This window comes from Neodiprion pinetum, chromosome 2 (assembly GCF_021155775.2).
Source record: "Neodiprion pinetum isolate iyNeoPine1 chromosome 2, iyNeoPine1.2, whole genome shotgun sequence".
Taxonomy (NCBI): domain Eukaryota; kingdom Metazoa; phylum Arthropoda; class Insecta; order Hymenoptera; family Diprionidae; genus Neodiprion; species Neodiprion pinetum.
Window position 1 is genome coordinate 40,470,552 of NC_060233.1, and position 24,471 is coordinate 40,495,022.

The 24,471-nt window shown below is 39.4% G+C and overlaps 1 protein-coding gene across 3 annotated transcripts; it reads right to left on the reverse strand.

Annotated features, from left to right (window-relative positions):
- Window positions 1-3,343: 3,343 nt before the first annotated feature.
- Window positions 3,344-24,158, reverse strand: LOC124211686 (zinc finger protein 236). Of its 3 annotated transcripts, none has more exons than XM_046611010.2 (25): window positions 24,005-24,158; window positions 23,308-23,435; window positions 23,045-23,142; window positions 22,631-22,951; window positions 22,301-22,435; window positions 21,420-21,584; window positions 11,133-11,264; window positions 10,870-11,013; window positions 10,660-10,777; window positions 10,442-10,578; window positions 9,981-10,176; window positions 9,826-9,904; window positions 9,619-9,754; window positions 9,401-9,540; window positions 8,956-9,315; window positions 8,642-8,876; window positions 8,321-8,552; window positions 8,076-8,188; window positions 7,736-7,990; window positions 7,288-7,640; window positions 7,011-7,191; window positions 6,796-6,908; window positions 6,490-6,721; window positions 6,118-6,394; window positions 3,344-6,034 (listed from the first exon to the last, which is right to left on the reverse strand). In XM_046611010.2, exons 2-25 carry the CDS (start codon window positions 23,414-23,416, stop codon window positions 4,947-4,949), a joined length of 5,349 nt encoding a protein of 1,782 aa, XP_046466966.1. In that variant the 5' UTR covers window positions 23,417-23,435; window positions 24,005-24,158; the 3' UTR covers window positions 3,344-4,946. The 3 variants fall into 3 exon arrangements, with proteins under 3 accessions (XP_046466966.1, XP_046466967.1, XP_046466968.1); XM_046611011.2 differs by lacking the exon at window positions 24,005-24,158 and adding an exon at window positions 23,648-23,900; XM_046611012.2 differs by lacking the exons at window positions 21,420-21,584; window positions 22,301-22,435; window positions 22,631-22,951; ... (1 more) ...; window positions 23,308-23,435; window positions 24,005-24,158 and adding exons at window positions 11,544-11,723; window positions 16,238-16,599.
- Between the last annotated feature and the right edge of the window lie 313 nt (window positions 24,159-24,471).

Sequence of the window (24,471 nt, forward strand, 5' to 3'; positions counted from 1 at the left end):
TTCGATACGGGAATCAATTCCACACGCAGTTTATATATTCTATAACATTAATACTCAGAATTAGGAGTAGGAATAGGAGTGGGATCAGAAGTAGGAGTAGGAATAGAAGTAGGATCAGGAGTAGGTTCAAGAATGAGAGTAGGAGTAGGAGTAGGAGTAGAATCAGAAGTTGGAGTAAGATTGGAGTAGGAGTAGGATCAGGAGTAAGAGTAAGATTGGAGTAGAAGTGAGAGTAGAAGTAGGAGTAGGATCAGGAGTAGAAGTGGGAGTAGGATGAGTAGTAGGTGTAAGAGTAGGATCAGAAGTAGGAGTAAGAGCAGAAGTAGGATCAGGAGTAGGAGTAGGAGTAGGATCAAGAGTAGGAGTGAGATTGAAGTAGAAGTAGGAGTAGGAGTAGAAGTGGGAGTATAGGAGGAGAGTAGGGGCGGGAAGGCTAGGGGAGTGTAGGGTAGGGTAGGGTAGGGTGGGGTACGGTATAGGGTAGGGTAGGGTAGGATAGGTGGGACCCCCTACACCCCAACACGCCAACACCCCATTACCCCACCACCCTATCCTCCTATCACCCCAACACAGCATCACCCCACTACCCTAACACCCCATCACTCCACCTCCCTATTACCCCACCACTATCCGACCACCTTCAATCTTCTTCGACGACCTCCGTCCTTCTCGTCTACCTCGTACTGGTCCTCCTCCTCGTCCTCCTCCATCACCTGCAACCACCTCTTACCACCACCGAACACCTCCAACCACCTCCAACGACCACCGCTCACCACCTCGGGTTATACCTTGAATAGTAATGAATATTTTCAGTACAAGAACACATCAAAAATATTGTACAAGGATTAATATAATCAATTAATTATTTAATAATGTAACACTAATAATAATATGATACTCCTGATCCTACTCCTACTCCTACTCCTACTCCTACTCCTACTCCTACTCCATTAAATATTATAAAAATGTTATACTTACAGTGCACAAGTTCTCGTCCTCCTCGTCGTCCACCTCGATCACCCGGAACTACCTCCGACCACCTCCAACGACCACCGCTGACCACCTCCAACGACCACCGCTGACCACCTCGGATTATACCTGGAATACTAATAAACATTTTCAGTATTAGAACACATCAAAAATATTGTGTATGAATCAATATAATTTTTTTATTGACACATTTTACCAAGAAGATAATAAGAAAATACTATAAAATGAGCTACGAAGCGCTTGTCCCTGAAGTCGAATTTCACCAGGTAGAGTACCTGGAGCGCAGGAACCAGGGAGCGTTTGTCCTGGAAGTCGAATTTCACCAGGTAGAGTACCTGGAGAGCAGGGACCACGGAGCGTTTGTCCTGGAAGTCGAATTTCACCAGGTAGTGTACCTGGAGCGCAGGAACCAGGGTGTGTTTGTCCTGGAAGTCGAATCTCGCCAGGTAGCGTACCTGGATCGCAGGAACCACGGAGCGTTTGTCCTGGAAGTCGGGTTTCACCAGGTAGAGTACCTGGAGAGCAGGAACCACGGAGCGTTTATCCTGGAAGTCGAATCTCGCCAGGTAGCATACCCGGAGCGCAGGATCCAGGAGGTAGAGAATCCGGTACTCTAAATCTGCGGTGCGCGATTCTCATCCGTCCGCTCTACCGCGCGGTTGTTTCCAGACTGACGAATTCGGCTGGCTGATTTTCGTCAATACAGATCGATGACGTCAAGAGAAAAAAAAAAATTTTTGGGTGACGTCACTTTCTGAACATCCGAACATGCAAACTTTGGTCTTGAACTTTCATACTATGTATGATGATGTATGATGTATGATATGATATGATGTATAACGATTTGCTTTCACATATCAGACAAGAAATACGCATTTTATCTTTTCTTCCGATTCCAGACTCAAGCGGCTAGGACCTCCAATGGTCAGCCGTAGACTAAAGATGTATTCTTCAGTCAATGGGTCAGCTAATAACGCTGCCGCTCCGGGATAGTTGGATGATAGAAATTTTTGCTCCCACCTTTGAAGTGTGTGTTAAAATACACTCGAAGTTTTAAGAAGCTGCGTCCTTTCTCTCCCTATCAAAAAAAAAAAAAAAAATATCGCCGACAACCACGTTTTTCACAATTCTGCATTTCCACCCTACTTAGATACTTCACTCGCGACTAGCTAAAACAGCATTTAGATTCTATGCCTACGAAAATTCAAGATCGAGAGAGCAAATGAAAAGTTTTTGGAATAATTATGAATATTCATGTTATGGAATACATCGAGCGCGTGTCGAATAGAATCCCATTTCGATATGAATAATTCTGCTATTTTCATATTGTAGCCCTATTTTTGTAGATAATCTAATTTGTGTCCTGGAAGTTATAAACGATGAAGGCGGCGAACAAAAGTAAAATTATTCGGAAAACACGGCCGACGCGGCGTGTACATTGGGGTCGCCGGGAGGTTGTAAGCCACCCCCGCGTACTGGTAAATCAGAACAGCAGCATCGGAGGCACGGCGAACTCAGCTCCCCACCCCTTGCGCACCGCTTATCAGAGTGGGACCCACGGCTACTTAAAGTGACAAAATACATATATTAAGTATTACATAACATCGACATTTGTAAAAACAAATAAAATCTCAATTTCCATTTCTATCCGTAGTGTCCTTGTCCTTGACACCCCAAACTTTCCTTTGTTGTGGCCAAACAAACTTTTGTCTGACAATCAATTTGTACGACCATTTCTAGACTAATTGAACCACTAGGAATGCAAAAAACGCAACAGAAAGAGTGTAGGTCGCACAGCAGAGAAGTTGTAATGTAATAACCAGCCGCATAAAATTGACGAAAAAATGGTGTCTCGTTTGTTTGCCGTAACTCTTGATCCGTTGCTCACAGCATTTTCCGAAAATCTAGTTGAAAAGACCGAACAAAATTCGCAGGGGTTAACCTTACGTGTTTCTAGTAAAAAATTTTCCGTCGTGGAATCGATAGAAATGAAATCGGATAGATGTCGATAGAGAGAAATCCTTTCCAGATTAATTGGACACAAAAAAGTTCAGAAAACGCTTTTGAAACATCGCAGCTCCGTCAGCTAAGAATGTGCGAAGGCCATGCGATGAAATTTTCTCATTCTTATCAATACAACGTCAAAGAAGCATGTATAAAATTTGTTTCGTTGCGATTTTTTGAACTGGAAATTTTGCTGTATCGCCGTCAACTTCTCGATTCATAAATTTGATATTCTACTTATTGCACTCCCGGGAATGCAAAGTACAGTAGTAAATAAAAATTCCGTCTAGTGATACAGGGTTACAAAAAGATTAAGGTGCTCCTTCCTGGAACGCCAGAAGTATCGGAGTGTGATAAAAAATGTATTTTATTATCGTACATAGATGGTACAATTTACAAAGACAAATTACATTATAAACAATTCTATTTCAAACTTAGTGCTATATCATAGTTCACTTATAACGACAATATACAATATATACACAGCTGTGCTTAGTACGCCTACTTCACGCGAAAGTGATTACCATCCTCAATATACATGCGTTGTGCGTATAGTTCCTTTCCTGTAGTTGGTAAAGCTACATTTATAAAAAGTAATTAAACTTCCAGCAATTCTATTACGTAAGTTTAGTAATAACATATAAGACTGCTAAATATTTCTCAATTACGAAAAAATGTGGTTCGCAGTTTGCAGTTTAAGTTGATCAATGATTGATTGCTGTAAACTTTTCAGCTAAGCATTTTATGACAAAGTGCATGTTTGTGAGAGATAAGCTTCATATATGTATACATACTTCATCTGCCACCGAATTTTTAGATTTCGGATATTCAATTGAATTACCTTGTATTTCCTTGCAAAGCAGATTCAATTGCTCAATAAAACAACAATATTTCAATCATTCGTTAAATGCATAATAAATACCTAGTAGTGATTAGCTAATGTATTATGTATTAGAATGGAAGGCACGAGGAGATATGAGAACTAGAATGTTCGATATTGGGAACGAAAGTATGGCGTTGTGACATCTGCTGCCAGAATAATGCGTTGCTCTAAGTGGGACATATTTCATTTTTAAAGAACTCTACCGTCGTATTTTTTGCGGTACATTGATTCCTTGTTGAACAACTAAAGCTTCACAACTTGCACTAAATATTGTCATATTGCTAGGCCCCGCCTTGACGTTCGTTCCCAATAAAATTAATATGACATTTAAACGACCATCAAATAACTATATAAAATTAGTCATAACATAAAATAAAGCTGTGAAGCAACGAAGTGATCACTGTATCAATCTCGATTAAAAAATTGCGGAAAGTGTGAATGTAAGTCTCAAATAATGCTACTAGCAAATGTGTTGTTTTTTTGTGTAGCGTGCTATTTCACTCACGCGTGATTTTTCTTTGCACATACTGGTAGTGTAATAAAAATCGGTCGTAAGAAAGCCCAATTGGGTACGGAGAGTGCGGCTCATTGCAATTTATAATCTACATATTCCATTTTCATTAGTGTTGTATAGCGTACTTTTCATTCGTATTAGTTTTTCAGATAGTCGACATGGAACGTGACAGGTACAAACTTCTCATTTTAAACGTATGCCAAAAAAAAAACCATTAATTTTGAGATTGGGAGTAGTGCTTGACGAGAATTTTGTACATAAATACTACATTGATTGTAAAATTTTGTACAAATTGAAAGGTAGTTTATTACGGGCCGTAAATCAGGACACACGGACAAATGTACCCCAGTCCTTTTGATCTGTGATATCTAATTAGGTGATTCAAAGTTATGGAGATATTGGATCTGGATATGCGAATAAGATAAAATTAAACGTTTGCATTATGAGGCTGATACACGTGACTTCAGTCTTTTGCTCAATCTTTGGCTTTCGTAACAGATATACTGCGCGGTTTGACTCAATCGAATTACGGTAGAAGACCGAGTAGGATCGTTATCAGTGAATGTTAGCAAACGAAATATCTTCCAGTCCTATTATCCTGTCATCTTCTAAATTATCTTGCTCTATTTTAGCACTTAGTAGATGCTGCCCTCTCCGCAATTTTTTTACCACCAACGTGTCTAGCTGATGAACACGTTTTAGATGAGTTTTCAAATTACCTTTCTGGCTAAACGAAAAATCGCAATGAGGACATGGATATGGTCTATCCCCTGTATGATGTTTTTGATGTATTTTTAACGTGCTCTTTTGCGTAAATGATTTAGAGCATAAATTGCACTTATACGGCCTTTCTCCAGTGTGAATACGCTTGTGCCGCTCAACCTGGCACGGTTTAAGAAAACTTTTACCACAAATATCGCATTCTCTTCTAAATTGCGTTCTATCAATTGTCAGTTTCTGGTTACTTTCCTCAGGATCCGACAAGGATGCCATTTTCCCTGGATCTATTTGCATGCAGTCATCGAGTTCCAACGTCCCGTGCGACTCGGTGCCGCCATTTTCCATGTTCTCAGTCTCATATAAAACTGGCTGCGAATTCGAATCACTCATTTCAGTATTACTTATCAGAGATTGCGTCGGCGCTCTTAACGACTCCGGATCTATGAGCTCTTCAACGGTTGTTCCATTTTGTATAACATTCGTCTCAGCATCAGGCATCTGTTGTAACATCGGGTCGTCAGATTGGATAGTTACCAACCCGTGAGCAAGGAGGAAATGGAGATTTGCGACAAGCTCATTGCTCTCGTTTAATGACAACATTGCGTTATTGTTCAATATCGTTCCGTCTGCGTTGAAAGTAATGTGGGGCGTGATATTTTCGGTTAATGCGTTAGTCTCAATCGTAATCGAATCGATATTCCCATATTCTTCGGCATGAGGCCCCGTCGCCTCGGCATTAACATTATTTCCTACCGATCTTTCGAGTTCGGCAGCGACACCAGCTATCGCAGCAATTTTTCGCACCTTTGGCTTTGGCTTCGAGGGATCTTTGTGCTCCCTCATGTGGGTTAGTAAATGCACTTTTCGGTGCCCTGATGTTCTGAACCGTAAATCGCACGTTGGGCATTTGAAAGGTTTGGATCCTGGAATAAAATATTCAGGGACAGAGTTGACGTGGTTTGCTTCTGTCAGAAGTACTCGATAGAAAATATTACGTGATAGTTACCAGTATGCAATCGCATGTGGACCTTAAGACTGCCTTTCGTTGTGAAAAGACTGTTGCAAACGTGACATGAGAATGTTTTTTTTCCAGTATGTACTTTCATGTGACAATCTAGTGTGCATTTAACAGCAAAACATTTATTACAATACTCGCATTGATAAGGTCGCTCCCCTGTGTGCGTTCTGATATGTCTAACGAGATCGCTTGGTTTCCGGAAAGTTTTCGGGCAGTATTTGCATTTGTTTGTGTAAACTTTTTTGTCCTTTTTCAAATCGGTTTCCTGGAACAAGATGAGATGGAAGAATTGAGACATGTTTTAATGCAAATTGACGGGCTGGAAATAAATGTCATGTCAAATGAATACAAGAGACTAACTGTCTCTTTCTCGGCCACTGCATCCATAAGAACTTTTTCCGAAATAATAGAATTGTCTTCTAATCGTATATGAGGAGGGGCCAAGTAGTTGCCGTCTATTGTCAACGGATCCTTTTGCGAACTGTCCGGTTCTACGGTATTTAAACTTGTGCTATTTTGGTGGAATTCTTCATGAAGTAACAATTGAGTCTTATTTTGAAATGTCAGATCGCACGTTGCACACTTCCATAATCTGCAAATTGAATGAAGCGAATAAAAATTCATGCCGCGAGAGATTTCGTCATAAACAGAATTAAATTTACTCACATTTTATTTGTATGGATTTTTAAATGCCTACTAAGTCCTCCATTCGTGCAAAACTTCAGAGGACATTCTGTGCACTGAAATTCTTTGACGCCTTTATGTGTTTTAAGATGATCCTAAGGATAGATGTAAGATCGTTAGCACGATGCGCAATAATCAAACATCCGAGGTTTTATTGGTAGGTATATTCAACATGTAGACATTTCGTAACTACGTACCTTTAAAGCGACTGCGGTGAGTCCTGTTTTACTACACATGTGACATTGCAATAGATTTTCTGATTCTGCGACAGATGCTAGTTCCTTATCCTCAGGTTTTTGTGCCATTTCCAATGTGTGAATCTTTTTGTGAGTTCTTAACTGACTTTGCTTATTGAAAGTTTTATCACAGACTTTGCATCTGGAATGAGTTTAAAGAAATGAGAATAAATTACGTATAAGTATCCAGAAGCCTAACTGAAGAAAAAGTATTACAGTCCAATCTAAATTTGCTTACTTGTAGGAAGGAATTTGCGATGGTTTTTCAGGCAATAAAGATTCAGCTTGGACAGCGATATCCTTGACCGTTTCCTCCGACGTTGGTACGTCCAAGCCGTCAGTAGTATCTGCTTTGGCTATAACTTTTGGATATTTTGGACAGGCTTGAACAGGACGAGATAATTCAGGACACGATTGCATAGAACTAACAACCATCAAATGTCGCGGTTGTTTCGACTGGCTATCATCCGGCATCGATGTCGTCGTTGTGACAGACACTAAATGCTGCTCTTCCTGAGCAGATCTAGGCAAGATACTTGCCATACTTGTTGAATTAGCTGGAGTAATACCAATATCCATCTCGTTTTCCCCCTGTGAAGTGGATGAGGCATTTGACAATTCAAAGTGATACACAATAATTGTAAAGTTGAAGTATTCAGCTATGAGGTTGTATGATTGATACGAACCTGAAGTGCGATATGGCTCATGTCGAAGGAATCAAACTGTGGTGCAAATATTCCACTGTTTATTGTACCGCTGGTAGAAGTCTCTACGTTCTTTGAGTTTTCGTAAATAATATTTAAAATGGGTTGTTCTCGTTGTTCTAGGGAGTTTGGCGAGGTCTCGCTTATCTGTCTAGTCAAATTTCCTCCCAGTCCAAGGTTCATACCAATGTTGAACAGTTGCTGATTCAAAGTTTCTTCAATTTCGCGAATACTTTCCTATACAGAGTTGATAAAAGCGACTCACAATTAAAAAACACGTTTATTTTAATTACCACGTTAGCAAAAAAAAATTAAAACAAACCGGCGTGAGTGTCTGGTCCCCAGAATAATTGGGTAACGTTATGGTTCCAGTTTCATCCGCATGCAGGGTTTGGGTTGGGCCTAAATTAATCGGTTCGACAGCAGGCTGGGCTTCTGAAAGCATCGATATTTTTCAGTAATATTGGAACTGAAATTTTGCAAACCGTAATTCTTGGGTGTTTCAACTTGTTTTGCTACAATTGTTTACAGTTACAAAAAAGCAGATCAACACTTGGTCAAACTTACGGTTAACGATCGTTTGTATCGGATTGTTCTGAGGGATCAACGGTTTATCTTTTTCAACTGCAATAGTGTGAAACTGATCGGAGAATGCTTGCGAAAAATCGGGTGCCATTTGCGGTTGGAATGTGACTTCCATTTCTTCAGGTAGTGTTAAATTTTCGGATAGTACCGTCATCGCCGGTTTATCCTGCAGCTGATTAGGCTGTTGCTGTCCCGACTGCTGCTGATTCAACTGCTGCTCATAGCAAATGAAAATATAAATTATCAAGCCATTGACTGGCAGAAATATATCTAGTTAAAATACGCAATATTTTCTAAACACACCTGCTGTGCGAGTTCGTGTTTATGTATCTTCATGTGCTTCCTACAGTTCACCGACGTCTTGAATGTTTTGTGACAGTAAGGGCACATGAATGGTCTCTTATTACTATGCGTAGCTAGATGACGTTTCATACTGCTTTGTGTAGAAAATTTCGCACTACACATCGAGCAATTATAAGGTCTTGACCCTTCGTGGGTTTGCAAATGAGATTTCAGTACACTGTTGGAAGTGAACTTCCTGTGAACACAGAGCAGAAACAAATCATAATTACCTGCCGATGAAATGAAATACATGAACAAGTTGTCGATTAAAATACCTGTTGCATTTTTGACACTTATACGGTCGCTCTCCAGTGTGTCTTCGATAGTGCTGTTTCAAGTGGCTCATTTTTCTAAATGCCGCAGGGCAAACCCAGCACTTGTGAGGCCTGGCAACGTCGTTACTATTATAAACTTGCTGATGTTTCGACTGGACCTGAGCAATACTGATCTTGTTCCCAGCGTCTGTGATGATCAACGGTTCCTCAAGCACTATAGACGGAGCGATTATTTCCGTCTGAGGAGTTGGTTTTGTTTTAGTTTTCGCATGAGATTTCATGTGGCTTTTAAGTAGGGTGTTAGCACTGAAAGATTTATCGCATATGTTGCACGTGAATGGTTTCACACCCGCGTGAATCCTGCAAAAATTCAATTGAACAATAGATTGAGATTTAATTGAAGAATGAAGTAATCGTTGCATGCATCTTGCGGCAATTTAGATACCTCATGTGTGTCGTGAGACTGCTATGACATGCGAACATTTTGTTACAATTACAGCACATGTACTTTTTTACTCCCGTGTGCGTTCTCTCGTGTGCGATCATCGTTGATTTCACTGCGAAAGACCGGGAACAATATGAACACTGAAACACCGATAATCATTGGTATATAATCCCAATTTTCCAAGTTAGAAACAGTTCAATTATTTCCTCAAATAGTACCTTGAACGGTTTTTCCTGCGTATGAACACGTAAATGGCGTATTAAATCCGACGGTTTCTTGAATTCTTTGTGGCAATAAGAACAAGTATACCACCTTGTATTTCCGATGGTGCGTTGCTTGATCGTAACATATTTTCTATAAAGAAAACACCTCGTTGTAAATTCAGATCATTTCCATTACACATTTCTTACATTATTAATAATTACCTCGTAGCACTGTCTATACTGCTGTCCAGTAAGGTGACCATAGTGGTCTGTGCTTCACCCTTCTTGGGTGTTTGCACCTCTGTAATCATATCGACTTCATAAATGGCAGCATAAAATAGACATATAATAAAAAAATGATACGAATGACTCTGTACCTGGAGCCGGCTCTTTGTCCTTGCTGGGTAATCCACTGTTCTTCAAAGCTTGTTGCAATATGTCCTTATTTGGAGAACTGTTTGCCGTAGAATCGGCTGGATTTTTAACTCCAGATTCAAGCATGGCCAGCTGAGACATGACTGTATCGACAGTCGCTTGCATGTCTTCTGTTGAGCTGACACAGCTTTGTGGTTTCTGGTTTGAGCATGTGAATCAGCGTTTACAGGTATGACAGAAAAAAGACAAACTGATTTCATGAGTGAAACGTTTCACTCGTTCGTAGTTGTAATTTTCACGAATAATATTCAGCATTTGGTACAAAACTACAATAAACAGTTCTGATGTCGGAAGTTTTGCTGTTCATGGAATCGGAGCATCAGATAGAAGGTGAGACTACATTGACACGCAGAGTAACTTATCTGGTCGAGATTAAAAATTTTTTAACAACATGTATCTTTACCGGATTTGAATGCATTTTCTTCATGTGGGCGTTGAGGCTTCCAAGTTTCTTGAATGTACAAGGACAGTACGTGCATTTGTAGTAAGGCTTGCCATCCGGCACGTTATGGACTCTGAGTATATGAGCGTTCAAGTTTCCTGTATCAGACATAGAGAAGTTATCATCAGCGTCGGTTGTATATTCTCGAAGGTCTCGAGCTTTATTTCAAACTTATTTACCTTTTTGGCTAAATTTTGCGTTGCAAAAGCTGCAATTGTGCGGTCGAAATCCGTTGTGTTTCCACATGTGTATTTGAAGGGATCCCTTCTGCGTAAACGCTCGAGTACAAATTGTACACTGTTGAATAAGAAAAACAAAACAATTCAAACTCAAGCTCAGCAAACCTTGGAATTGAAAAGCATTGAAAACTTAATAAAATCCCAACGAACCTGGAATGGTTTCTCCCCAGTGTGAACCCTTATGTGGCGTACAAGCTGACTCGGTTTTTGAAATGATTTCAAACATATTTTACATTTGTACATGGTCTTCTGCTTGACCCCTTTCTTCGTCTGCTTTACTAATTTCGTTTGTAACTGAATGGGCAAACAAATAGTAAGACACGTTAATTAATCTGCAATCTGTCAGAGACAGATGAAAATTTATAGGTTTATCATGGGTGGAATTACGAGGTTGAATTTATGTAGGTACTCACTCTATAGTGTTCGCGGATGTGCAGACGATAAAGTGCCGGCTGTGTAAATTGTTTGTTGCACAGTTTACACTTTCTAACATCGTCTGTGGTCCATTTTTCATTGTGCAGTTTTAAATGGGCATCAAGTTGTGCCTGAGATCGAAACAGTATAGATTTAGTACATCGATTATCGATACAGCAAAATCACATACGGTAATAAGAGCACAAAAAATTTCAGTGAACAGTATAAATAAATGTACAATAACTTTTTCAATAAACATTCTTGAACAGACTTGACATTCTAAAGCAACGTATTTTTTATATTCAAAATAAGTTTTCGAATTTGGTAACTAATTTGAGGGTGAGATTTATAGCGAAGGAGGAGTGGAAAATCGTAATAAAAAGATAATAGTAACAATCGTGTGTGTATACCTTGTAGTAATGGGCGCTTAAACCAAGCGCGAAATGAAATACTTGGGAACAGATGAGCAGCAATGCAAAATTCAGGCACTCAACCGTAAGTGACATCGTAGAAATCAATTTACTACGTTTTTGGATACCATTATACGAGCATTTACAATATCGACAAATAAATCACTTCTTCTCGTTGTCCTGCACGTTCATTAGAATACACGAATTTACAATTATTTCACACACAGACACACATATATATATATATATGTGTGTGTGTGTGTATGCATATATATAAACGTCCATATAGCCGACCGCAGCAGATGTTTTCAAATTAGACTCAATTATTCACGCATGTACACAAATCAATTGAACATATTTGTACTTCACTGAATACATAATCGTTTAACGTCCACGCATGCAAGTACGTATTATATGTAAGATGTATACTCATTAGAGATTTATGGATTGGGCATTAGGTGGGACGAACGTTTGTCACAATTTAGCGATAATTCCACATGTAAACAGTTATTAATGTCAAAAAATTACGGGGTAACGTTTTCGCCGAAAAAATGTCTATCATTTTTCTTCTTCACTGCCCGAGACGTCGAAAGAAAGTGAAAGTACTATTTTTTTCCAGTCCAACTGAATATTATACATTTGTAAATTAATATTCCACACATATATTCGCAAGATTTAAATCCTAGCTCGCGCATAAAGGCAACTCTATTCCTTCGAATAACAGTTTTTCAACGTGTCACATGCATCACTCTACAAATTCTTGTGCAAATCGCATCACGGAATATGATAGTAAGACGAGGAAGTCTACGGTTGGTAAAACGAACTAAACGGATATCCTTTCGGCGGGTCGACTAACGATTGCAAAATTCCAGCAGATTTAGATATATTTTTAATTTGCTGAGACCATAACGATGAGTGGCGTATATGAACTGTACGTATATTTATAAAGTACTGCATCAGGACGGGGTTTTAATATCATTATCACAGCAGAGTTCAACTTTTATCTAAAAGAGCTGCATTCAGGAAGTGTCTGATACATCGCCCACCGTTATTTGTATATAGGTATACATATATTATACGTATATTACGTGCATATATGGTGCATCGCCGTTTGCGTACATGTATATTTCACGTGCTTCTTCTTTCAACTCTCTACTGCACGCGTGATAAATAATCGAGCATACAGCTTCTTTCGAATAGATCGATACGTCTATCGAAGGGTATTTAAAAAATTGATCGACAAATTTACTCGCGACACGAATTACGTGGAGCTGATTCCTTCATGTTTATATTACCTAATAACTATGGGTCGCTCAACATCCACGACATCATTGAAAGCTAGCGATGTTTAAGTACCCATATTAATGACTGTAGAAGGCATCGTCACGCTTAATAATTAGTCAGGGTTAATCCGATAAGTGATACATTTGTCGACATAACCGTGGCTAAATTTTTCTATTACATTTTTGTTACACGGTACGAATATCAGTGTTGCAAGAATATATTCACTGACAAGTATGAAGTTCTTTGCGCAAAACATCTAATTTATGTCAAACGCAGCAGACTCAATTTGCGACAAATCATACGGACGGATGACACTACCCGGTGTCTGTTGATCGAGACAACGAATATTTTACTCTACACGATTCTCGTTCTTTCACTTTCTAACGCGCTGTGCACGCGTAAAACGTTTTTCCTTAGTTTTTCATAAAAATGGCAAATCTTCTTCGCCATGCTTATACCGTGCATTGAATTTCTTCGAACTGCAGGGTCAATCGGCTTGGGGTTAACGGCATCATATTTATAGTTTACAATGCACATAAAAGACAGAAGTGAAGTTGGATTATGATTCGTTTCAAGTCCGTCACGTACGAAGGCTGAGGTCATTCGATAGTTTCGATTCATCTATGAATAAATCATTTTAATCAATCAACTCGTGCAAACTTGGACTGCACGTGGAGCAAAAGATATTTTCTCTTTTTTGGATTTCCCCTTTTTAATTGATAAATAACGTATATTTGGTATTCTTGTCTATTCAGGGGTAATATAAATATTTCCACCTTACTTGGTATATCAGCGTTTTATTAAAAACATAAAGATCGGTTAGTTTCGATAATATCCCGCCGGCGTGTTACTTTTTTAATAACGCATAATATTTCTGCCTTCTGTTGTAAAAGGTTTCTGAATCTATATCGGCGCCTACGGCTTATCTCAGAAGCTAGTAACATAACGTATGAATGAGAAAAAAAAACAACAAAACAGCAATAAAAAGAAGAAACTCCCCCTTCCCTCTGAAAAAAAAGAAAAAAAAACCACCACCTACCACGTCTTATCTTTATCTGAGTTCTCTCCATGGACCGAAGGTACTTAACGTGTACTTGTGTTAGTGTACAACACACGATTCCCACAATCAGACTTGCGCGCTATATGCACCTACACGTAGATCTATGTCGTTATATACGTAGCGAAAAAAAGGTTCGTAAGGATATTCAATCAATGGAAACGCAGTCACGAGGTATTCAATATAAGTTTCAAGATAAACTGTTATCTGATTATACGCATTTTATGGGGTTTCGTTTATAAATATTTATATCCGAAATTCGAACGTACAATTATATAGCCAATAAAGTTGTAAAGGGTAGTGAAATTTGTCCGAAAGTTCGTCGTCGTCGTCCCATATAAAGGCATGGTAGCGATTTTTTTCTCGTTTAATAACTCGCCTCCGTGGAAGATTCTGCGTGCATATGCAGTACGCATATAAATCATCCGAGTCATTTCTCTCGTTCATGCACATATATGTATACCTATGCACTACGCATGCACCATGTATCCTTTAGTATTAAACAAGCCGAAAACCTTTTTGTTACGTGTATACGACGCAGATATATGTATGTATAATAATGATGAGCTCGTGACGTTTAGTTTTATTCTGCGATAAACTTTCGCCGACATGACGACGGGGAAGCCGCGAACTCGCCTCCGGATGTTCTGCAGGAGCATCTCGCTAGCGGTCAGATGCAGCAACAGGTTTCGTAAGTCACGTCGTGATACGGGTGGTATAAATTCATCCGTGAACCATGGCGTTTGTGCCGTTGTTGCATTCTGTGCTGTTGTGAGGCTTTGCTGCAGCTGCGTTATTCCGAAGATGAAGATAACAGAAGTAAGCAACGAAAATAATGAAGACAAAATTTTGAAAAAAAAAAAAACGAATACGAAACGAAAGGACAAGGTCCGAAAAAAGCTTCATTACAGACACGAAGGGAGAAACAAAAATACCGAGAAAGACACGTCAGCCGTTACGTGACATATTTTGTGATCTGACGTCATGCAAGCTTCTTTCTCACCGCTTGTATAAATGAGATGCAGCGCAAGCCGAGAGTTCGATCAACGTGTGTCTCATCGTCAACGAGGACAACAAAGAAGTTTATACACGATACAGTTCGCATTTTTATTTTTTTTTTTATACCACTGTACCTTCCACATGCAGATTTGCGGCAAGGATCGCTTGCCCGCGATCTTTGCGCGTATATGTTGTACCGTACTGTACTGTACATGTACGCATTGGGACGATTACGTCAAACTCGCAGAAACGGAAGGCGTCGAATAAACAAATAACCCCCCGCTCCTCCCCAGCCGGCAACTTGTTATATAATTATTATTATATACGCTGGAATAAATAACGATGTCTTTTCTCCACGTGCATGGGTCCGAAATGTAGAAATAAAATTTCAAAATTTCACACCACATTTAGTTTTCATTTCATCCTATTACGCATAACGGAAGTCAATTTTTTAAAATACAGAAAAAAAGCTCATAAAAATTTGTTCGATCCTTGAGACAAGCTTTTAATTTTGAACATTCTCTAAGTTATCGCGAGTTTGTTGTTTCAAATTCAAAATTTTCTTCCCTTTGTATGATTCAATATTAATTGAATTCGGCGCTGCTAATGTTTCACAAAATTTCTCGACTTTTACTCAGGATTCTCAGACGCGTGTCTAACTCTCTCGAATTCAACTTCGCGGTACTTTGATGCGTTATACACGCCTTCACCCACGCCGCCGTGCGAAAACACGTGCACTTCACAGGCAGGCAGTCAGGCACGTAAGAATTCGACCGAAAGCTATAAACGGTATAGAGTCACGGTTTAGACTGCCGGGGTTTATAATTCGCACAAAGAAATGTCTCGCGTTTTCGAAGTTCAACGTTCAGGCCGCAGTCGCCGCGAGTTGTAATAGGGTAGGAATAACTGTAAGGTACAACAAGAGAAGCAGAATGTTGTACGGACGGAATGAAAAAAAGAAAAAGGGAAAGAAAGAAAAAAAGGAAAATAAAATTGAGAAAAAAGGCGCCCTGCGAGTTAGGATCCCTAGCGATCCGGTGCAGGCGGTTCCTTCAGAAGATTTTAACCTTGCGCATAATATTACGTCAGCGAATCTTTCGCGAAGCTCCACAGAGTGGCAGCGTTTTTCGACCGCTCTCTCTTTCTCATTGCCCGCAGCATCATCCCGTTCCGAATATCTACGAGGAGGAAGAACCAGTCCCCCAAACCCTTCTCGAAGTACCTTAACGATCCTTATAATTACACAGGCTGTACACCGTCCTCCGATGAACGTACCTGTAAAAGCTGAGCTTTCACCGTACGCGCAGGAAAGAAATTTAAAACTCGCGTGGAAATAGAAAAACAAATTTAAAACCTTGGCACGGTATTCGGCGAAAAAGCTCGTCGCACGAATTGGCGGGATGAATTTGTCGAGATTCGCAACTGGCACTGTTTCATCTGTTACACGGTGACTAAATTTTTGTACTCGTCTGCCGAATTTTCTTCATTTTATGTTAACTTTCCGCTTTTATCCTTTTTTACGCACCAATCACTGTCACACGCTGTAGGTAACAGGTCGCGTCGGTAAGGCGGATGATCGAGAAATTGGAGGATCCAGTCACGACCGTTTAAATTTGCGGAAAATTAATGCACGGTCCACCCCCACGTGCTTGGCGGGCAAAACTAGGTCCTGCTTATACTAGACGAAAGATTCTCGCGTGGCCGACGACACCGAACGCGGTCGGTGACCAACTGTCAATGGTAGAACACGCGGCTTCGCCGGATCTGCAGCGGCAGCGGCGGCAGCAGCAGCTATACTCGTCGAAGAAGAGGAGAAGGATGTTAGTCTCGGAACGGATTTCGGGCAGCATCCGTTACAATTTTTAGTGAAAATTTTATGGTCAGGTGATTACAGGTTTCGATCGGTTTTCGACAGGGTTTCGAAACAATTCTGAAAGACGTTGCTGGAAACGGGAGGATTGATGAGATGAAGGGACATACTTATTAGGAGACAGTCGAAGAAGGAAGAAGAAAGGAGGAGAGGATCGAGGATCGATGAAGGAATTTTTGTCTCGGATTTTAATTTAAGAGGTTGACGTTACTGACGTTATCGAAACGGAAAATTGGGAAAGAATGAATATTTTCCTCTTTTCGCAATAATTGTGAAGAAACACAGATTTTAAAATATGAATATGCCTTATTTTATCACGATTCACCGAATTCAAAACAATTCCAAAATTGCGAAATAACGAATTTCCTTAGCATGAATCGTTACGATAACCTTATTAACTTCAACGTGATTCAAATTTCATCTTGTGACGTTATTAATACGGCTTGTTTTAATCCCACGATGTCTCGTGATTTCCGACGCTGCGGTAATTAAAAATGTAAGTATAACCAAGTTCGAATCGTGATACTGACTCATTCGAATTTACAGTGACGAGGACGACTGTCAGGGTTTGTTAGTAAGCTTTAATTATAAGATTAAATATCCCAAATTATTACCACCATTTTGAGATCGAGAATTGCCGAGTAACGTAGCGTGAATTCTTCGGACATCTTAAAGTTTGTATTTTTACAAAACAATAATAAAATCGTTCAAATTTCAAATAATCTCAGAATATTTCTGACAATGTGATAAAGAGAATTCGATTACCATAAACCAAAGAGATTCAAGAGAGACCAAAATCTGCAACAAATTATTCGCAAATATAATCCCAGAATTATATTTATCACACGTGATAAAAATTTGAAGAACTGCTGATTCGGTTGTAGGATGAAAAAAAATTAAAAAAAAAAAATAAAATAAATAAAACATTACGTTGCACAAACGTTTTAAATCTTTGGTTTTGAATGAAATCATTCGTCGATATCTCATCGTCCGTCAAAATTAGCGTCGAATATTGCACTTAACGTTCGAAAGCGAGCCGCACGTGTACATCGGATTAAGTAAAGATTATAAATCTGTGTCCGGGAGTCGGTAACCCATGTACTTGTAGCGTCAACGAGACTGTCTCTTCTGTATAATCGTTTTTGTGGACAAAACGTGGGACTCGTTTTCATTCAGAGCGTATACAAGGTCGCGGAATGATCTTACTAATTAACGTTACACGAGGCCGAACGCGTCAGAGAAGGACCGAGTGTCGACGCTAGCGGCAAAAAGTGTAAAGATATAGCGAATATGATCCAAGTCGTGCATCGATTATACAAATTCCAACAATAGCCTGCGTGGGATTGAGTTATATCGCCTTGAATCGGCCCGCGAAGGAGCGTTAAAGCGAAAATAAAATTAGTGAATAAGTCAAAAGTCCGCGTGAAATCTATACACCTAAAACCAGTCAGCGGTAATCACGATTTGATAGTCTAAACAGATGTAGTATAGTCTAAACATTCGGCCGTTGACTCCTTCAAGTTTCTTCGCGCTTCTCTCACGATTATCAAGATCTTCACTCCGAAGTGACACTTTGCTCTTTGGCTCTTAAGATTGGAAGAAAGATTTTAATCGGTAGAGAGTTTAAATTTTGTACAATTCACTGATAAGTCCGTTTGTTGTAATTCAAATTAAAAAAAAAAAAAAACCTTCAACCTTCGGTAGTTTGTTAATATTTTCGGACAAATTGTGCATGTTTTTGCTACGCGGGTCAGAGATGATGCGATGATTGATGAACCATTGGGTTGCGTTGATAATGGCTTGCCCCACTTCGAATGGTTCTGCAGTCGATAAATTGACGGATTCTGATTCCAGCTCGTTGGCGAAGCGATCGAGTTTCGGTGGTAGAACACACTCGAATTTGAATAAGTTTTTCGGGGTTTCGAATGTTCGACGTCATCTGGCCGTTACATGCGTGAGGATGAATGGTGGGCATGGTGCGTGGTGTTGTTGCACATGTGTAAAAACAAGAAGCTCTGCGCTGGTGGGTATAAATTCGTATACAAACAGTCTGGCGTACAAACATTCGTACTAAATTATACCCGGAAAATGCATTAAAGTTCGTTTTTAGTCGTTTCCCTTTGATTCTTCTATTTCACGCGTTTTCAAGCTGATGGAAACGGTCTGGATTTACACAACCAGTCGAGATAGTTACACGGATTGATTAATGTCGACTTACAGACTACTCCAGCAGTGATGACTGAAATTTCTCAACTCATCGTACGATTTTATCAAGAGAAAGAGCCAGCAAGTAAATTTCCACCCTTTTGATACATCGCTTCTTTCCAACTGTGCGGTGAAAAATAAGAGCAAAGACGTTTTGCAGAACGATTTTGTAACGACATAATATATTTGCCTTTGACAACCGGATGAAACCACCGAAAAGATACTGACACTGCTGCTCTAGGGGAATAATTTGTCACGTGCTCGAATGTACGAAGATCGGCTGGTTTCTTGCGTATACCATTTAATAGAAATGATTGTCGTTGTTTTATGTTTCTTTTTTGCGAATTGACACACACGCGGAGTCTTATTAGAACAATATACAGTATATGCGCGGTATACAGGGATGTGGGTTGTAAAACTGCAAGTAGGCGGTTGACTCTGTCAAGTTGTCGTTATTATACACATCAGCGTACGGTGCAGTTGTGGCACATGTTACGCAACTGCATCAGCATCGTTGTGGCGGCATATGATCTCATCATAGATCTTTCACGCGACAAGTATCATAGAGGAATGTGATCTGTTCATAGAAATTGAAACAATCATAGCTCACTAGCGGCAAAGTGTATTTATATATAATATATAAAGCATTTTAACGAAGTGGCGGCAGATAAGAGGCGCGCTATTAAAAATCGGTATCTATTTAACTAGCTAGAATAATAAAAATGATCCTTGGATATGAAAACATCAGCCGTGTGTCGGCGACGCGTCGGTTAGGAAATACGACGATATATCAGCAATTGGCTAACATTAGTATAATATAATACTCGACGCTAGCAGTATTCCAATATCACGCATGGTTTTTACGAAAAAGGCAAGAGACTGGGAGAGACTGCGAAACAACCTTGGAGAATTTTTTACTGCTGCACCTACAACTCGCGTTATTATACAATAGACGTAAATACACAAATTCGAGCACGGCTGTCTTCCCGAGATACGATCAAGACGCGAACTATACACACACACACACACACACACACACACACACACACACACACACACACACACACATATATATACTTATGTTACCAAATTTTAGGATATATTCGGCTAACCATGTCAGGTTTACACGAACTTGGACAAAACTTGTCGCTTGTATTTTTCCGTGCAAACTGAAGCATTTCATAATTTCATTACGGGCGTGAAGAGAAAAATAAATAATGAAAAATATCCCTACACTTGGAATCAAGAAACAGTTGTCTCGATTTGGGTAACAAACAATTTAAAAAAAAAAAAAGTATTTAGACCCAGGGTTCATTGGATACTGGGTTAAACGCTCTCGTCGCTACCGCTGGCCGCACGTGTTCTATCTCGAGTTTTCTCGAAATAAAAACAAATCAGACTGATAGAAATGCTGTACAGATTATTCGCGAGTTTATAGTATTTCTGTTTTCTTTACTCCGATTTGCTGATTATTCAAACTAATCTATCGAGTCGCACCGTTAGAGGGAAAAGAAAAAAAAAAAAAACATTTTCATTTACGCGAAAAAAGATAAAACTGTACATTTTTTAATAACACAGATTAGATTTGGTTAAATTATATACAATATAGAGACGTTGGGAAGAAAGTTGCGTAACTTAACAAAGACACAAAGTATTTTTTCATCCATACTACATGTAACGCGTCCGAATTTTGGAATGCTTACAAAATATTGGTAAATCGTAACGGAAAAGTTTATCCTTTAATTTAGATGTGTCGACGGTTAATGAAAGAACCGTTTGTTTTTTCTAAATCGTTTAATCGTAGTTACATTAAAGGCGTAAAGATAAAGCTAGGGTCAAGGAGGCGCCTCTTACCCAAACTGGTACTGATATACATGCACCGAATAATCTGGCTAACTCTACATATTCGGTGAAACGTTTTGTTACGTACACGTTATAATACTGTATATTTTACAACACAAGATGCTGCGTACAGTAGCTTTCTATAACTCTCCGCGATATATGAAAAACAAAACAAGAGGAGAAAAAAATACTCGTATAAAAAATATCATTTAGTGAAAATAAATTAAATTTTTCGGTTTTAAACGAAATTTTCAGCTTTTTTAGAGCAAGAGTTAATCTCCTCGGTGCAGAGAGGAAAACAATCTGTGATAATTGAAATAGTGAATGCGGAGCACTCTCGGCGAAACTGCGTTGCGCAATGATCTCGTATAAAGAATAGAAGGCTGGAAGAAACGGCGATTTCAGACCATGTTATCAGTAACTCGGTCTGCACGGTCAGCAGGAATGCGGCAAGGTGTATCAGAGAGTAGGTCGCTGATAATCCTGAGGTGAAGTTAGCAAGCGGAGGATGGGAGTTGGTTTCAAGTTTAGGACTCGACTGCGGCTACATCGAAGTTTTAAGCTTGTTCGAAAATTGCGCTACGGGAATTATTTAGGGGTATGATTAAAGGTTGCTCACCTTCGTCGTGAAGGCGTCTTCGCACTCCGTGCAGAATAGGTTCTCCTCCTTTTCGTGCAGCAGCATGTGAGACTTGAGGCTCGCCATTCGGGCGAACTTTCGACCACATTCTGGACACTTTGGTTCACCGATATTGTGCGTCGCCATATGAAGCGTAAAATTAGTCTGCAACATAGCCATTGTGCAGATTTAACAGAGCATGCTTCAGAGGATATTTGCTGGCGTTTAATTTACATTTTAATTCACGGATAGGGGGCAATATGCAACTAGGTAGAAATATCTCGATGCCGGGTCAAAATCAATCAAAGATTCGAAAACATTTCGAGAAACATGTTTGAAAAACTGTTCTTCATTTTTTTTTTTTATTAGCAACGAAATCTTACAATTTGATAAACAATCTAGAAGTCCTAATTTTTATTAATCACTCATCAATCATTTGATATATTCATTCGAGCTCGAACGAGAAATTATTCAACTGTATTGCATTAAGGACTGTAGGGAAAACAAAAAAGTTCCAGCTTTAGAAATAACTATTTCTGATACAATTATTTCAAATTACCGAGGTTCTAACCGAAAATCGATTTCATAATTGCGACCGAAGACACGAAAAAAACTTTACAATGCAGATTTTATGTTTCATCGAAACCGCAGTCATTTTTGGATTGATTTGGCAGATTTTTTTTCGGTTGCAAAGTACTAAAGGCTTTTAATTAAGTTCATTATCCTTGAGCAATATAAAAAAGCGACTTCATATGTTTATCTGATCCGTTTAAGGAGTTTGAAGTATCAGCAGTTACTATTTTCGGATCATGGAGCGATTTGCCGAGAATTTGTGGCCATGTTTCAAAGTAATTAAGAAAAATTAATTTTTCACAACTTACAGGAACGTTAAAAGATGCGGGACATTTCGGACAACGATGCGGTTTCTCTTCTGCATGTTGCTCGGTATGTCTTCGAAGTAACATTAGTCTGGTGAATCCTTTACCACATATTTTACACTTGAGGTTATTCGGATGCTGAAAGTAGAGAAACAGACAATGGAACAAATCCAATTAGTATAAATACCACGCAAAACATGTGAGACGAATCCAACAGAGAAATAAAAATAATTTTCTTTATCCTTCCTAAATCATCGTCAAATTATAAGTCTGGTATTTTTATGAAGAATATCTACAACACTGAGAAATATCTTTTCCAATTCGCAAACCTACCGCCGAAGGTGGTGTACTTCCATCCTTTCTTGGTCTGCCAGGACTTCGTTTGACAACAGGTGGAGGAAGTGGAAGAGCAGAGGACACAGGGGTTTCGAATATTTCAAAATTTTTTGTTTGTAAACTGTTAATTTCTGTCGCGCTAGGGGTGAGTTCGACGGTAGTGCCACCAGCGTTCAGTTCAATGGCTTTTGGGGCAAAAGATGGCTGCTCCGGTTCGGTTAAAACAGGGATGGTCTGGTAACCCTGTGTCGTAAATAGAGCTGCCTGTTGTGCTGCATTATCCGCACCCATAGCTTCGAGCGTTACTTGAAATATAGACTGTAACAGCAAAAGCAAAAGGCAGATGTTCAATGTGTTTACCGTCTTTACACTTGCATCAATTTATCGTCTATCCTCTTGTTCGATACTCACGCTTCCTTCGTTCGTTTTCATCGGAGCTGCTGTAATCACGTTGCTTTGCTGAATGGTCACCGGTACAGACATGAATTCCAGAATTCCGTCATCCCGCTCTGTGAATGCGAACCATAAAATTCAGTTAGTACAATTTCTAAGAGTTGAATAGCTGTTATAACTATTATCTTTACAGTTTAAAACAACTCTTATCCTTGAGTTTATTGTTCATTTCTTATTTACATGATAGAGACTATTCAGATCAACATATTTCTGATATTTACCTGTGACTGCCAGAAGAGTTCTGCCATCATCAGATATTATGAAGCCGAGCGGCATCGATTCTGTGCCAGTAGTCAGCTGCTCGGTTAGAATAGCTTGCTCCGACAACATTTTGCTGGCTAATCAGATACTGGAATAAAAATTGTTGTTGCTGTAGCATAAATCTTTGTTCATGTCTGTTCTACAAACTGAAAAATCAATCGTTTATAGTCTCAGACAGTTTCAGGACTGCAAGATTTGAGGTTAGGACTCCAAGTCATTATTGTAATACCAGTCTGAATTTGACAAATAAAAAGAGGACTTGGTGGGTAGAGAGATTGCTAAAAATAAACGGTCAAATACCTAATGTCTGTTCAAATATGCCAGAATCTACAACGAAGCGGGCTCAGCTTTTTCGTGCGAAAGCGCGAAAATAACCAAAAAATTGAGTCAGTTATGAATTCGATATGATTTATGATAGGTGAGGGATTTTCAAGATGCCGTCGACACGCAGTCGGCGTCGTGTTCAACGGAAACATTTCGCACGATATAATTGAGCCCGGAACGCTGCAGAGATTGATTATTGTTTACAAAACTCGATAGACTTGAGAGTGCGAAAAGTGACGTCTGCGTTGTTACGCCTCGATTTGGCGAGATGGATATGTAGGTCCAAACAGATGAGATCAACTCACGGTTTTAAATAATATTACCAGAACGTACCTGTCGTTTTAATTATTTAACAAATTTTTAATCCAATACCCGATCGATTCACTACTCGGGACTGTCAGAATCGTCGATGTGTTTCCATTGAAAATTGTCTCGTGAGATTATTTTCTTTCAGAAATGTAAATATGGCGGAGTAACACAATCTTTACACCCGATGCGTAGGCGAACTGGATTGGGTCGATTGACCGCATGTGAATTACCTCGTTAGTTACTGGATTTGGCAATTGGCGCTGCTGTCGCTACGGCGGGACGCGCAGCGCAATTTTGAATGTCGGTTTCTGGAAGACGCATCATCACTGGTTAACTTGACGATTGTTAAACTTGCCCTACACATCCCATCATTTTGTATATTTGTATGTAGGTGTAATAACCACTGGGTATCCTGAAAGATTATGGTTGTATTAATTCTTTAGAAGTAATAGATATTTTTGCTTTAAAAATGTGAGTTCCGTCGCGACCAA